The 17,163-nt window shown below is 35.8% G+C and overlaps 1 protein-coding gene across 1 annotated transcript in view; it reads right to left on the reverse strand.

The window, feature by feature from the left end:
- Positions 1 to 17,163, reverse strand: part of Ulk4 (unc-51 like kinase 4) — a 516,944-nt gene that overhangs the window by 347,700 nt on the left and 152,081 nt on the right. The window contains exon 23 of the mRNA XM_071600065.1: positions 11,151 to 11,278. Within this exon, the coding sequence (XP_071456166.1) occupies positions 11,151 to 11,278 (128 nt within the window). The remainder of the gene's footprint in view (positions 1 to 11,150; positions 11,279 to 17,163) is intronic.

Raw genomic sequence — 17,163 nt, forward strand, 5'->3', positions numbered from 1 at the left:
ATGGGGTAGAAACAGTATTTGGTTATCATTTTAACTTGTATTTCTGATTATTAATGAGGCTGAATATCTATTCCTATCAGGAATCTCTCCACAGTACAGAGATTATTATGTATGATGCAAAAACTTACAGGTTTTTGTTAGCATGTAAGTTTTATTTATGATTCTTAGGGGATCAAGTTTCTAATTTATATGTAGCCAAACAATCAGTATTTCCTTTTATGGTTTCTTTCATTGCCTTTCTACTCAGAACAACCTTCCTTGCCCATATTTAAACATATTTTCTTCCAGATGTTTATGGTTTCTTTGGGGTATATAATTCTTTAATCCATCTGGAATTGACTTTTGTATAGTATAAGCAGAGAAAATAATTTTTCCCACACAGTTAACCAATTATCCAGAGTAAATATTTCTTCTTTAAAAAAAATCTTTCAAGATCAAAGCAGATTTTCTTTTATTTCACTGATTATCATATTAATGCAATGCCATGGGGAAAGGGGGAGAAAAAACTCTAGGAAAACCCGATTCATCAGGAGGCACTGACATTTCAGGCTCACAGCAAACCTATACAATGAACTTACAAGACTATTCATCCTCTAAAAGGGTTATCATTTCTAGAGACACATAAGGCCCTATTTTATCACCTGTCATATTCAATATGAGAATGAAGCCATTTGAAGAAATAGGTGGACATTTGGGGGCTATCATATCATTTTTATCTGATCCTGACAGCTCAGTTTCACTGCCTGTCTTACACTAGATGGATTTGAGAGCTGACATCATAGAAAATGTGCTGAAATCTAATCCATAAAAGACTACTGGTGATGATGGTAAGCAGGAAAATATATCTGCATAATGTAGCAAAGGTTATCACGGGCTCCTGATGTGGGGCTTCAGTTGTCAGGCAGATGGGCAGCATCATGATTTGCAGAAAGCCAGCTGCTAGTGGAGTTTCAAGGGAAAAGAAAGAAAAGAAGTGCACGTTTCCATACAAACTCATCACAGAGAATTTTAACATCTCTCTATAGCCTGCAGGCTTGCTCTCTTTTGCATATCTTTATATTCAACCTTGCATCTTATATGCACACTAATATAATATCTGGGCTACAAAACACATAGAAACAAAAACGAATCATTGTCCACTGCTTGTACCCATATTTGTTTCTGGGAACAATTTGTTATTGAAGTAAATCTAAAAGTATGAAAAATTTTGAACTTTCACTGACTTAGAGATCCACTTAAACCTTTAAAACAACTGGTACCTATTGCTAACATTTAGTTTTCTTTTTCTTTTCATTAGTTTTTCTTATAAGAGTGAAATAGCTCATTGTATAATAGTCTAAACACACAAGTGAAGAGATAAATAATGTGTTTTTCCTACCCTACTTAGATAATAAACTTGATATTATTATTCTTTGCCTTTTTTTTAAAAGGACTTTTATACAAATACATGCAACAGAATCATTTTGCCATGTACGTTGTTTTTAAAAATGTCTTCAAAATTAAAATAGAAAGCTGCCCTGTCATTATTTTTACTCATCTAATGAACATTTCTCTAAATTAATCAAATAGGTCATATATATTATAGCTATGTCATATTTACTGAGCCAGTTCAATATCAATGCATGTAACAAAGCTGCATTGGATACCTTCATGCATATATCTGGAAAAATTAATAGTTTGATTTCTAGCAGCTAAATATCAAATGCAAACCTTTTAAACTGAACTTATGGGTATTGTTAATAGAAATATGTGTTTCTACAATGCTTTCCAACAAATCACAGCAACTCACATTTCCATGCAATGTGGACAACCAGTGAAAACACTTAAAATATCCAAAGGAAAAAGACAGGTCATAAAAATAAAGTAAAAAATATAATTGGAAAATAAACAAAATTTAAAAACCTCACTGGATGGGCTCAATAATGAATGCAGGTAGAAGAAAAAGTTCAAATAAATTTAACTTATAAAATGTAAAAAGTACAGATAAAACAGACCAAGAAAAACCAGAGTCCCTGGAAGCTGTAGAGTAACAAAACACTTTATATTTGTATTATCAGGTCTCAACAAGGGAGGAGTGGGCAAATGAAAACGAAATAATGACTGAAAATTACCAGATGATATAAATCTGCAGATTCAAGAAACTGTGAGCCAACACCAAACAAGATAAATCCATAGAATCCCATAATGTACATCCCAATTAAACTTCTATATCCTAAAAGCAAAACTGTCCCCACTCCTGCATGGCCCAAAGAGGAAATAGGTCTCTTCAAATCTACCACAACAAATGCTATGCCCAAAGTCATTAATCACAACCAAAGAAGCTACTGGAAACACACATTATGGTGCCTAGCTAGAATCAAAGCCAGTATTGAATAACAAACCCAAACCTCCAAACACATCTTCAGGATATGTAGAAATATGTTACACCAAATGCAGAAATATCAATGAAGAAACACGATAACATGACATCTCCAAAAGATAACTCTCTGGTAAGAGATTCCAACAAAATCAGAATTATGAAATGCTTAATAATTCAAAAAAATATTTTTTTAAATATCAATGAGATCCAAGTGAATACAGAAACAGTTAAACGAAATCAGAAAAACAGTGCAGGATATGAATGAAAAATCCAGCAGAGCTTCTGAAAAAGAACTAAGAGAATTCTTAGAAATGAGGAAATCAATAAGTCCAATTCAGTTGAAAATCTCAGCAACAGACTAATCTATAAAAGAAAAGCCCCACATTACATTAAAAGGCAACTCCCTTAGACTAAGAGCAGATTTCTCAGCAGAGTGGGATGGAATGAACATATTCCAAAAAGTTCTAGTTTTTGCTGCCTTGTACTTTTAGTTATTCTTTCATCTTTCCATTATGGAACTAAACAATAAAATAACTATTGTATTATTATGCCGAGCAAGATCATTCTTCATAAGGATGGAAAAACAAAGAACTTCCAAGATAAAAACTGAGGGAATTCATGACCAGCTTTACAAAACATGCTTAAGGGAGTTGCACACACAGAAGTGAAAGGTAGCATGTGAAACTATCAACTCCCACTAGAAGAGTAGATACATAAAAGAGAAATGAAAAATGACCAAACACTATTAATACAATACACCATCAAACAACAAAGATGAATAAGTCAAAGAAAAGACCAAAGGAATATTCAAAACAACTAGAATAAAAAACTAAATGACAGGCATAATTCAACCATTTCAATAATAACCCTGGATACAAATGGACTTAATTCTCCAACTAAAAGGTACACATTGGTTGTACAAATAAAGGAAAACAACAAATCCAACAATATGTTCCCTACAAGAAACTTGCTTCACCAATAAAGACACACACAGACTGCAAGAATGAAAATATAAATTCCAAGCAAATGGAATCCTGAGCAGGAATAGCTATACCTATATCAGACAAAATAGACTTTAAAACAAAAACTATAAGGAGAACACATTACCTTCATTATCATGCATTACCTTAATATAAGACCTGAAATTCCAAAACTACTAGAAGAAAACACAGGGGATATACTTCAACTTATTAGTATAGGCAATCATTTTCTTAATTGGGCCCCAAAAGCACAGGAAGCAAAAGGAAAAACTGACAAACGGGGACTACATTAAACTAAATAGTTCTTGCATAGCAAAGGAAACAGAATGAAAAGAAAATCTACGTAATGGGAGAAGATATTTGCCAGAGGGTTAATGCCAGAATATATAAAGAATTCAAAAACTTAAAGAAAAAGTAATCCAAGCTGGGCATGATGGCATATACTTGTAATCCTAATGATGCAAGAGGATCACAAGTCTAACCTCAGCAATTTATTAAAACTCTCAGCTACTTACCCGGATCCTATCTCAAAATAAAAAATAAAAAGGACTGAAGATGCAGCTTAGTGATAAAGCACTCCTGGTTTCAATCACCAGTACAAAAAGAAAAAAGAAAAATCCAATGAAAAATGAATAAATAATCTGAATACATTTCTCAAAAGAAAAGCAAATAACTGATATATTTTAAAATGTTCACATTAGCCATCAGCTAAATGAAAATCCAAATTACAATGGGTTTCACCCCCAATTAGAATGTCTATTATTTTAAAAAATAACAGACATAGGTGAGCATATGGAGAAAAAGCAATTCTCCACACTGTTGGTGGAAATATAAGTTAGTACAACCATTATGGAGAAAACCATGTTGGTTCCTCAAAAAACTAAAAGTTTACTACGGTATTACTCACAACAACTAAAATATGGAATTAGCCTAAGTGCCCATAAACAGATGAATGGATAAGGAAAATATGGTGTATATACACAATGGTTTATTATCCAGACATAAAGAAAAATGAAAATATAGGGTTGACACTCCATCATGTAAGTTCAGGCACTGGCTTCCTTTACAAGAACCCTAAAGCTCAAGAAATAAAACCAATAAATGAATGGGATGACATCAAATTTAAGAAGCTTCTACTCAGCAAAGGAAATAGTAAAGAAAGCCTATAGAATGGGAGGAAAATCTTTACCAGCTGCTCCTCAAAGGGGATTAATATCCAGAATATATTAAGAATTCAAAACATTCAACACAAAAAAAAAAATCAAATAAATGGGCAAAAGAACTAAACAGACAATTCTCAAAAGCAGAAACACAAAATGGTCAACAAATATATTTTTTAAAGTTGAACATCTTTTAACAATCAGAAAACACAAATCAAAACTATACAAGATTTCTTCTTGCTCCAAGTCAGAATGGCAATTATCAACAACACAAATAATAAATGATGGTGAGAATGTGAGGGAAAAGGTATGTTCATACATTGTTGGTGGGACTGCAAATTAATCACTCTGGAAGATTGTATGGAGACTCCCCAAAAGATTAGTCACAGAACACCACATGACCCAGGTATCCCACTCCATGATATTTATCTAAAAGAACTAAAATCATCTATACAACACAGACACTTCAATGTTTATAGCAACACAATTCACAATAGCAAATTATGGTATCGGATACCTGTGAACAAATGAATGAATCAAGAAAATGTGGCATATGTACACAACGGAGTTCTACTCAGCCAAAAAGAAGAATACAATGACACTTACTGGTAAATATGTGGAAATGGAGAACACCATGCTTAGTGAAATAAGCTAGACTCAGAAAAATCAAGGATTGAAGGTAGAAGCCAGAGCAAAATAAGGGAAAGAAGGCAGTGGGTGATGGGGATCAAATTACAAATACACAGAGACAGTTCACAGAGCAGAAGGTGGAGAATGACAGGGAGGGATGAAAGATGGGAAAGGGGAAGAAACAGAAATGAATTTAACAAAATCATGTTATATGAGTAGTAAAGGGAATTTTACCTTTATGTATATGCAGAAAGTACCAATCAAAAAGAAAGGAGTGAGGGCTGGGGTTGTGGCTCAGTGGTAGAGTGCTTGCCTCGCAAGTGAGGTACTGGGTTTGATTCTCAGCACCACATAAAAAATAAAAATATTGTGTCCATTTACAACTAAAAATATATTTTTTTAAAAAATAAAGGAATGAAAGGAAGATCAGTAGAGGAGGGAGAAGAGGGGGATGGAGGAGAGGAGAAAAGGAGGGATGGTGTTTAAAATCAAATTCCTTCCATATTTGGTTTTGTCCAAATGAACCGAATTACCATATATAACTACAATAAAAAGAAATATACTGATAACACTGATTTAAAGGCAGCTTAAATATATATATTCTCTGGGGAATTATACCACAAACTTTATATATATATAGTTTTTAGAAATTGCTTTATTTTTATCTTTAATTATATAAAACATGTATGTGTTTATTAAATTTGGACCATAAAACAGATACATTCAGAGATGTACAGCTCATCCCTGGCCCGGCCTCCCTATTCTCTTCCCACCCACTAATTTACCCTTCCTTGTTGCAAATTTTTTATTTAACCTTCCATTTTTTCCTCTTTGAAAATGTTAGCAAATGTACCTATTATTTCTGTGTTCACCCTTTTTCCTAGATAACATGTAGTATGCTAAATGCTGCTCTGCACCTTGCTTTTTTTGGGGGCGGGGAGGGGAGGTAATATATCTTGGCGATGACTATGGCTGTGGTTATGGATATTCCCTGTTCCTTTTCCCCTCCATTATGGGGATTGGGATACACAGATTTCTAAAGATGGTCCTTCTCCAAGAGTTCCACTCCTAACTACTCAACCAAACAGTAATGTAGGTACTACTGAGAATGGGAGTTGGAAGGTGTGAAGTTCCAGTTCAGTTAACCTTGAGATATGGAGAACATCTGGGTCAGCCTAATCTAATCAGGTGAGACCTTTGAAAGCAGATCATTTCCTCTGACGGGTGGCGGAACTGGACAAAGATGTTTGAACCATGAAGCAAATTCAGGGCATGAGAAGTGATCTACCCAGGAAGAAAGCTAACAGCTACATTGTGAATTTCTAATCCAGAAGACTTCAGTCCTATAGTTGAAAGAAATTAATTCTACCAATCACTAGTGAACTTTGAAGAGAACACGGAGCCTCAGATGAGAGCTACAGCACCAGCCAATATCTATGACTTCAAGCCTGGGAGGTCAGCAGTAACAGAGTGCCCACCCTCCTAACCCATAAAACCATGAGATAAATAGGCATTATCTAAAGTCACTGAGATTATGGCAATTTGTTTCAACAAAAAATAGAAAACTAACATGGAGATCACCACAGTTCCCCGGCTAGATTCCTGGTGCTGGATGCTTGGGTAGTTTAGCCCTGTGCTATATCATTTCACTTCTCATGCAGTCTCCTAGAAGCAAGACAGCTAGGTCAAAAGGTAAATGAATACGTTTTTTATTTTCCTTTGCTGAGGTCAAGTATCCCTACTCTAGAAATCCAAAGTCTGAAATGCTCCAAAATCTGCAATTTTTTTGAGCACTGACATGATACCACAAAGGAAATAGTTATCTTGCCACACTTGACTCATGTGCCTGGTCACAGTCAAAAATGCAGGCACACTAACAATATGTATAAAATTACCTTCAGTCAACATGTGTAAGATGCATAGGAAACAAATGAATTTCATGTTCAGACTTGGGTCCTATCCCCAAGATATCTCATTATGTATATATAAAAATCCACTCCCCAAAAAAGTGCTTCTGGTCCCAAGAATTTCAGATAAGGGATATTCAACCAATATTTCCGGATTCTTCTTCACAGTAGTTATACTATTGTGCATCTTTTATACTGGTAGTGTAAAAGAGTGCCAGTTTCCAGGGCCTTGCCAAGAGAATACATTGTCAAATATTGCCAATGCATTAAGTGATAAATGGCATCTTAGTGTAGTTTTAATAATTGGCATTTCAATTAAAATGAGGCAGATTTAGCATTTACTCATAAGTTTAAGGGTCATCTGCTTTCCTTTTTCCATTAACTGGCTGTTCATGGACTCTTGTCTATTCCTGTCCAATCCTTTTAATTTACTTTGTGTTTCTGTGTTCCATGTCACAGGTCTCCCTCAAATATCTGGTGATTTTTTTTTTTTAAATGACACTGAAGTGTGGCTGGAAGTTTGTACATAGGAATAGGGCTTATGACAGATGGCCTCTAGTGTAGGACAAAATTCCACTGGCTGTAGTAGGGAACACTCAAATGTCAGCCATTGTGGGGCTTTTATCAGATCCCCAAGAGCTTCCCTAAGATGATGCTCCAAACTCTGGGCAACAGTAGGTAAGTCAAGCTGCAAGCAGTCCAAGTTTGAATGGGAAGGTAGCTAAGGCCCTCCCACAGAGTAAGTTTACTTTCATACTGTCATTTGCTTTTCCACAAGCTCCTCATCCCCTCTTAGCCACACTATGCAGAACACCTCTCAAGAGCCCTGCTACAGTGGGAGAGGAGAAGCCTCCCAGATGCTCAGTGTAGGAGGAAAGCTATGGCTCAAATCTCCATAGCAATTTCTCACTTATGCTTTCAAAGTACCTGGTAAGCCCATCTCCTTACCATTCCAAATATTACCAGGTAGTAATCATGTCTAATATTGGCCTCATCCCTTGCAGACAATAAGAGATTTCAGCATTCTCCTTCCACTAAATGAGTAAAGATTTATCCATCAGCTTTCCAGCATCCAAAATACAAAGTTATGGGGAAACAACACTCATCCACTTTTAGTCATCTTTCCCTCTGCCATTGTTGTCTTGTGCCTTTTTAACTCCTTTACTCTCATTCACATACAGAAGACATAAAGTTGAACCTGAAGATGACTACTAAAACTACCTTGATTAGAAATCATCCGCCATCTGTTCCTCCTCCTCCTGGAATTCCTGGCGCTTTGCAAAGTGAGGCCTCCTGGACCCACACTCCATCTTTCTTATTGTTTTCACATGGATTTCCCATGTCTTTGTCGTCGGCTCAATACAGTTCAGCGTGTTCTTTCATATGGACTTTCAAAGCCGCAATGACATCCCCAGCAGAGACCATTGTCTCTCAGTTCTTCTGTTGATTTTCCAAAAAACCTGCCTCTCCATAGTGTTTTCATTAATTGTTAAAATTCTTTTCTGTCTCTTTCATTAGTTCTGCCACAGTAAGAGCTGCCTGGTCTTCCTGTTCTTTCTCCTTCAAGAACTATGTCTTGCAAAACTGCCTGGGGCAAACCTTGACCTACTAATTTCTTCCCCTACTCAGCACCAGTTGAGGACAGGTGCGCCAAAGCAGGTGAGGAAAGGGAAGCAGGTAAAGTCATCTTCCCAGAGCCTCCCAGTCTGGGGCAGGCTGGCCCCACCAATTCTTTCAGCCCTACTCCAGATGTCCTGGACACTTCTGGAGTAGGAATAGGACTACAGACCCCAATCATCACACAGAGAAAGCATCTGCATTTAGAACCCTGCAGAAGCTCCAAGGTCAATATTCACCATCAGGGACTCAAGAAGAGGCGTGTCATCTCTGCCACACAGTGCAGGAAGAATGCAGCCCACCTGTGAGATCCGCTCTCCACACTTGCCCTGCTGGCTATGTTGCTCCAGAGAATCAACATGGACTCGTCAGGATGTGCCTTCAGGCCATCTGTTTCCTGCCATTTGTAAAGTTTTCTAAATATTCATCTAGAGACACACAGAAGTCACAGCAGTTCCCTGGGAGGACTGGATGTGCCATGAGTTCCCAGGCACTGAACATCTGAATGGTTTTATTCCTCCCAGTTAAACAGTCTTTACAGTTAGGGTTGCAGAAAATGTTTCAGAGAGAGTGATCTCTGAATCACCACAGTTCCCCCGGCTAGATTCCTGGGGGGGGGGGGGGGGGGGGGGGATCACAGCCACTGGGAATGCAATTAGGGAAAGACTTAAAAGCAGTACAACAGGCTTAGTGTATTCAAAGAGTAAGAAGAGCATTGTACTGTCATGTATAACTAATTAAAACAAACTTAAAAATTAAAAAAAAAAAAAGAGTAAAAAGAAAACCTGCATACTGGAAGCAAATGAGCAAAAAGACTACAAAACAAGGGCTAAGAGATGGGCAGGAACTGGATGAGGCCGGGCAGAGTGGGTCCTGGTGAGGAGCCGGCTACTATTTTATTATGGCTGGGTAGTACCAGAAGAGTCTGAGCAGGGAAGATGAGTCACGGTGTGTACATACTTCTGCTGCTCTACAGAAACCAGACTGAGAATGAGAAATGACCTAAGAACACAAGTTGAGAAACTTAGTTCATCTGGTAGAAAATGATGGTAGACATAAGGAGAGATCAAAGGCAGCAAAGTCACTGTTAAGGCCATTGAAAAGTAATGAACACAAGTGACCTCCACTTCCATCTATTATGGACTAACAGCAACAGGATTCACCTTCCAATCTAAAACAAAATATTCAAAACATCAACTTTAAAGACAATAAGCAGAAAATAAAGAAGGATATAAGTAGTAAATCCCCAGAGATGAAAAACAATGAAATCTTATTAAGCGCTTCTAAATACCCTTGAATTAGACGTGATTAACTATAATATAATGATATGCTAGAAGGTAAACAACAAGAGAAAAATCATAATAAGGCAAATACCTTCCATGTGAAGAGTATATTCAATTATAGCCATAGTCATGAATTGATATTAGTATTTGTCAGCACTTATCTGTATGAAAAGACATTCTCAAAGATTAGCCAAAGCTCACACCAAAGATCATCACTAACAGATGAACAGCTGCAAGTGACTTCATGATGTGGACACTAACTTTGACTACCAGTTAAGCTAAATGTTATCTCCCCTATAAAAAAATATTTTTTTCATTAATAGAACTGTATTACCAAAAAAATTTTTTTTAACATTCTCAATCATTATTTTTCTTCTGTCAATAAAAGACATGTGGGAATTTGCCTTGTTATATAAATATCAACATAACAGTCAAAATTTTTCCATTTTGCCCACAAAGCCCAATTGTGAATTCTCTGGATGTTTACAGGAAAGAAAAAAAAAAGTAACTGTACCAATTCCTAATCCAAATCAATCTCAGCATTGCACACTCTCTTCTTATTCCAGAACAAGTAAAAACCTAGATGAAGAAGTGAACATTAAACCAAATTTTCAGGAAACCTCTGGGCTTCAACAGAGCATGGACCAGATTATTCAAAGTTAATCATAAAGCATCAGAGCTTGAAGGGAACTTGAGGGACACACAGGGTGATCTCTTCCTTTTATAGGAAGGAATTGAAATGCAAAGAGAGAGAGAGAAAAAAAAAAAAAAACAAGCCCCAGCCCAGAGTAAGTCCTTGGAACTCCCACCCATCTTTCTTCCTACCTTACAAGGCTGCTCCTCTGGAGCCTTCACAGCTACTCATTCCAGAATCTCACAATAACAACAACAACAAAAAAAAGCCTACCATTGGTTCTAAAAATCCTAAGGTACAAAGGACCAACTCTAACACCCTGCCTCAGAGTGGGCTCAGATCTAGATAGAGTACCCCAGGTACTTTCACACCCCGCTTCAGATTTAGAATCTTCTCAGGTTCTTTGTGTTTCTAAGCTGAGATTGTAAGACATATATTAAACTCCTGGAAATTTTTAGAAAAAAGTTTTCAATACCAGATGCATAAAGGCCAAGAAATATCCTGTAAAATGCATATAAAACTACTAATAAAACATGAACTAAATTGAAGTTATTGATGAAGCCATCCGAGAAGATCATACCTTGCTTGGCAGCTGAGTGGCAACATCTCACGATTATGCATCACAATATACAAAAGCACCAGGAAGGCTTTGGCTCTAATGGAAGTTGAGGGGCTGTCAAGTAGACGTATAATTGTGGAGACAAAATCCTGTGGAAGATATTTAAAAAACCTTTTTGAGAAAATGTGAAAAATCCAGGATGGCTTCAATTCCCAGAGTAAATAGATTATAATAAATAGACAGCAAGAAATAAAGTATCAGCTACTGTTTTACATTTAATTTGTTCTAGACCCCATACTAAGTTTGATATGTATTCTCTCATTTAATCCTAAAGTTTTGCCATAAAAATTGATAGTAGTATCCCTATTTTATAAAGAAAAAATAATCTTGAAGAGGTAAGCAACATACCCAAATTCAGAGCTGGATTTGAATCTAGACCAGCTGAGTAACAAAGCCCACCTCTTGACTCATTAACCACACAACTCCATGTGTGGCAGTCACATCTGCATTCAGATGTCAATCTGAGCAAACCCGCACATGCAGAGATTATATCTCTAGTCCACATCTGAGATCTTAAACACAAAATGAAGGTAACCCAACATTTCTTAAGACACAACATATAGTAGAATAGCTATTGAGAGTGCTACTTGCCCTCTTAACAGGCAACTGTATTATTATTTCATGTGTACATTGATACACAAATATAAAACACACACACACACACACGGTCAATAAATAGAAGAAACCAGAGATATAAATACTGTGTGCTTACGGAAGACTCGAGGAGCTCAATTTTTTTTTTTTTTCTGCCATGCCTTGGTGCCTTTACACTGAATATTCTATTGCCAGGTGGGAAAAATTTACAATCATAAATGTGTTTTTAAATAACAACTTAGACCCCTTTTTAACATAAAAGAAAATAGAAATAAAAAGGGTTTGGGATGTAGTAAAGTACTTCTGGGTACAATTCCCAGTACCAAACAAAACTAAAAACAAAAAAATCAGAAACCTCAGGCCTTTCCTAGTTCAGATATCAAAGATATAGGGAAGATTGATTAGTGGAGCAGGAGGAGACTGAGAAGGACAGAGGAGACAGGAGAGGAGAGGAAATATGGAATAAGTTTAACAAATTTTAACAAACTCACATTATATGCATATATAAATATGCCACAGGGAATTTCACTCTTTCTGTATATTTAGAAAGTACCAATAAAAGACAAATTTTAAAAAAAGAGCAAAAGGAAGATTAGCAGAGAAGGAGGAGTCTACGGGGAGGGAGAGGGAAGAAAACAGGGATTGAAAAATTCCTTACATGTATGATGTTTTCCAAAATGAATCCAACTGCTATATATAATGCTCTAATTTTAAAAAGAAAGGGTGTGGTACAAGAGGTAAAAGGGCAGGGAGAAAGATTCATAAATCTATCAGAGTGGAGAACATGTTCATAAACAATTTATTTAAAGAGAAAAAGTGTGAGAGACGTGAGAAAAGGGAATGTTAAATTCCATATGGAAATAAAATGCAATAAATGAAAAAAAAGAACCACATAAAACTAGTGAATGTGCTTTGGTACATTAGTTAAAAATTAGTAAAGGGATAATTTTCTTGTCATAAATATCAATAGTGTACCTAAAAAATAAAAGAAACTACAAAACTAATCCCTTGAAAATTGGAACCTCTCATTTTTTTCTACATAGAATCACATTAACACATTTCAAAAACACTGCAGGCAACATTCATAAATGGCTATTTCATGGAAAGACAAAAATAAATGAGAATCTAAAGATTTCAGCTGATGAAAAGCTGGCTCCATCTGCTGTGGTCTGAGTGTTTTTCTCCTCCCACAAAATTTCAAGGTTGAAATTTTCACCATGACTCTGTAAGTATTGGGACGGTAGGAAGGTGATAAGGTCTTATGGACTGTACCCTCACAAAAGGGTCCAGTACCCCCATAAAAGAGGTGCCAGGGACCTTGTCTGCCCTTTTGACCATGAGAGGACATGTACAAGGTGGCATTGTTGAGGAATACATTCTTACTACACACCATATCTGCTGGCTCCTTGACCTTGGACTTCCTAGCCTCTAGAACGGTAAGCAACAATTTTCTGTTGTTCATTCATCAGCCAGCCTGAGGTATTTTGGCTAGAGCATTAAAAATGGTATAAGTTACCACCCATCCAAAATTTTAAAAAATAACCAATGATGAAGCCCAGGTAAACTGTATTATCAATCTTAAGGAAACATCATTAAACAAGCACTTATAGACATGAGAAACATCCAAGTAAATCAATTACGTAAGAAAAGGAAGTTAATGTGAGCTGGGGTGGTGGCTCAGTGGTACAGCACTTGCCTAAGCATACGTGAGGCACTGGGTTCAATTCCCAGCACCACATAAAAATAAACAAAGGTATTGTGTCCATCTACAACTAAAACAGATTTTTAAAAAAGGAAGTTAATTGCATAGAGAGAAGGAAAAACAAGTGCAAAAATTCTTCAAGAAAATACAAGCAAGTTGAATCCAGCAATAAATCGGAAGTCATTATGACCAAGTGGGGTATATCCCAGAAATCCAAGACAAATTCAACATTTGAAAAACCAGTGTAAAACATCACATGACAGATATAAAGAGAAAATTTACATGATAACCAATTGATAATGAAAAAGTATTTGATAAAATTCAACTATTTACAATTTTTTGAAAATTTTCACAGCAAGCTAGGAATAGAAGGGACCATCCTCAATCTGAAAACAGACATCTAGAAAAACTCTACAGCTAATATCACATTTCGCTGGATACTTCTAGGAACTGGGAATTAAGCAATGATGTCCACTCTCCTCACCCATGATTCCATATTTTACTGAAACCTATAGCCAATGCAACAAGGAAAAAGAATATTTAAAAGACACTGGAATTGGAATGGAAGAAATGTTAACAGATATGACTGTAGAAAATCCCCAAGGAATACACCAAAAAAAATTCCCCAACAAGTGGGATTAGCGACAGCTGGTATATTTCTGTATATTAGAAATGAGTAATTGGAAAACAGTGTTTGTAAAATAACATCTTTCAATAGCTACAACAACAAACTGGTTTAAACCTAACAAAAATAGATTCTTTTTGGGGGGTGGGGAGAAATATACCAAGGATTGAACTCAGGGGCACTTGATCACTGAGCCACATCCCCAGCCCTATTTTGTATTTTATTTAGAGACAGGGTCTCACTGAGTTGCTTAGCACCACACTTTTTGCTGAAGCTGGCTTTGAATTCATGATCCTCCTGCCTCAGCCTCTCGAGCTGCTGGTATTATAGGCGTGCGCCACACACCAGGACAAAAATAGATTCTTTACACTGAAAATTGCATAAATATAAAAGACTGATAAAGGTTTAAGGACAGACGTTCTATGTGATAGAGTAAAAGAGCTAAGTTAAAGATAGCACTTCTCCCCAAATTGACCTAAAAAATTAATGCAATTTTAATCAAAATGACAGAAGGATATTTTATTGATACAGACCAGCTAACTTTAAAATATATAAAGAAAAATGAATTAGAATTGATCAAACAATTCAGGTGAGAAAGAAAATCACATAATGATTTTCTGACCAAAAACTACAGTAATCCAACAATGTGGTACTCACAAAATGATAGCCATATAGTCCAAGGAAACAAGACAGAGTTTAGAAATAAAATCAAATAGTTTATGACAAAAGTACAAAGGCAGTTTTGAAGAAAGGATATTCTTTTCAACAAAAAATGCTGAACAACTTGATATTCACATGGGAAAAAATTAACTTCAAATTAACTAAACTTTAAACCATCTATGCAAAAATTAACCCAAAACAGACTGTATAATCAAGCAAAATGTAAAACTACGAACTCTTAAAGGAAAAAAAATGTTCATAATCTTCAATTAGGAAGAGTTCTTAGATATGAAATCCAAACCGCAGTCCATAAAATAATTGACAGTTAATTAAAATTAAACTTCCTCTATGAAATCACTGTAAGATACATATGAGCAGAAAATACTTGTATGAAGAACTCTCAAAATTCAGCATTAAGAAGTTTTAAATGCACAAAATATTTCAACAGACATTTCAGCAAGGATGTCAACTACCATTTGAAAAGATGCTCAATATGCTTAATATCATGATCATTATAGTAATGCAAATTAAGATCACAATGAGATACTAGTATACATTCATTAGAATAACCAAAGTGAAAAATTATGACTGCATGGAACTATTAAAATTTTTCTACATTGTTAATGGGAGTGGAAAAATGGTACAACATTCTGGAAAATAATTCGGCAGTTTAAAAACTAATATTAAACATATACCGATATGTGTTTATTCTAATGCAATGAAAATTTATGTTTACAAAAACATACTTGTACACAAACATTAATAGCCACATTATTCATGGTAGTCACAACCTGAATGCAATACACATGTCCTTCGTGAGTATGTGATACATCCACATAATGAAATACTACTAAGCAATAATTTTTACTCTATAAAAAAAAGCACAAATGAGTTTCAAGTGTGTAATGTTAAGTAGAAAAAAAAATGGAGAAAGTAAATCTGTAAGGTAGGAGGGATGAAACTGGGAAAGAGTGGAATGAATCTGACCTAAATTTCCTATATGAATACACCACAGTGAATCTCACCATCATATACATACACAAAACACCAATTAAACAGCAGAAAGAGCAGTAGAATAAGGGAAGAAAACAGGGGGAGGGATGAGGGAAAAGGAAGGGGGACTAAACAAATTACATTCCATGCTTTTATAATTATGTCAAAATGAATCCTATTATCATGTAACTAAAAGGAGCCAATAAAAAAATAAATGAATAAATAAAAAACTAAGGTAGACAGGACACATCAGTAATTGCCAAAATTGGGATGGGAAAGTCTTACTAAAAAAGGAGCTGCACAAGATCATTCTTTGAGATGAGGGAATTATTCTATACCCTTCTGCGGTGCTGACAAGAGTCTATGTAGGTTTATTGGTTCGTTTGTTTATACTGGGGATTGAACCTCAGGGTTAACCATTTAGCCACATCCCCAGCCCCCTCCACTTTTTTTTGAGACAGGGTCTTGTTAAGTTCCTTAGGGCCTCACTAAATTGCTGAGGCTGGTTTTAAACATTTGATCCTCCTGCCTCAGCTTCCCAAGCTGCTGGAATTACAAACATGTGCCACCATGCCTTCCTTGCAGGTGTTACTCCTCTGAACTCAAAAACAAAATAAAACCCAGTGAATTGCACTTAGTATGTACATTTCTAAAGCAATACAAAATTTTACTAATATATACATATATCAGACCAATTCAAGCAAAAACAGGATGGACATTTTGGATATACAAGGTATTCCATCATTCTTCTTGATATATAAGACAGAATTAGACAAAAACATGGTACACAAAACAAAGAACACTGTATAATGCCAAAGGCCACTATTAACAAATTTATTACAGCAATGAATGCAGTAGTGAATGGTGTACCCTAAATAGTCCAACAACCCCCCTTTCTAAAGTAAAAACTACACAGATGTGATAAGTAACAATCTTAATCACACCCCTAAGTCCAAGCCTACCAAAAAGAACAAAAATACACAGGATATAGAAGGCCTAAATAATATAAACAACAGATTGGATGTTAGGAGTATACATCAAAATTCATGCTCAAGTAATATGAAATAAACCTTTTTTTTTTTTTAATCAGAGGGGGGAAATGCCATATTTTAATTCAAAAACAGATGTAACAGGGCTGGGGTTATGGCTCAGTGGTAGCACTCGCCTAGTACATTCGAGGTGCTGGGTTCAATCCTCGGCATCACATAAAAATGAAGAAATAAAATAAAGGTATTGTGTCCAACAACAAATTTGAAAAATATTTAAAAAAAAAACAGATGTGACAATGCATACCAAAGAACTATAATGGTCTTTAAGATAACAGAAAACATGATATAGTACACCTCCAAGGAGCCTACAACCAGACTAAAAAATAAACACATACCTCCACACTACCCCCA

This window comes from Marmota flaviventris, chromosome 1 (genome assembly GCF_047511675.1).
Source record: "Marmota flaviventris isolate mMarFla1 chromosome 1, mMarFla1.hap1, whole genome shotgun sequence".
Taxonomy (NCBI): domain Eukaryota; kingdom Metazoa; phylum Chordata; class Mammalia; order Rodentia; family Sciuridae; genus Marmota; species Marmota flaviventris.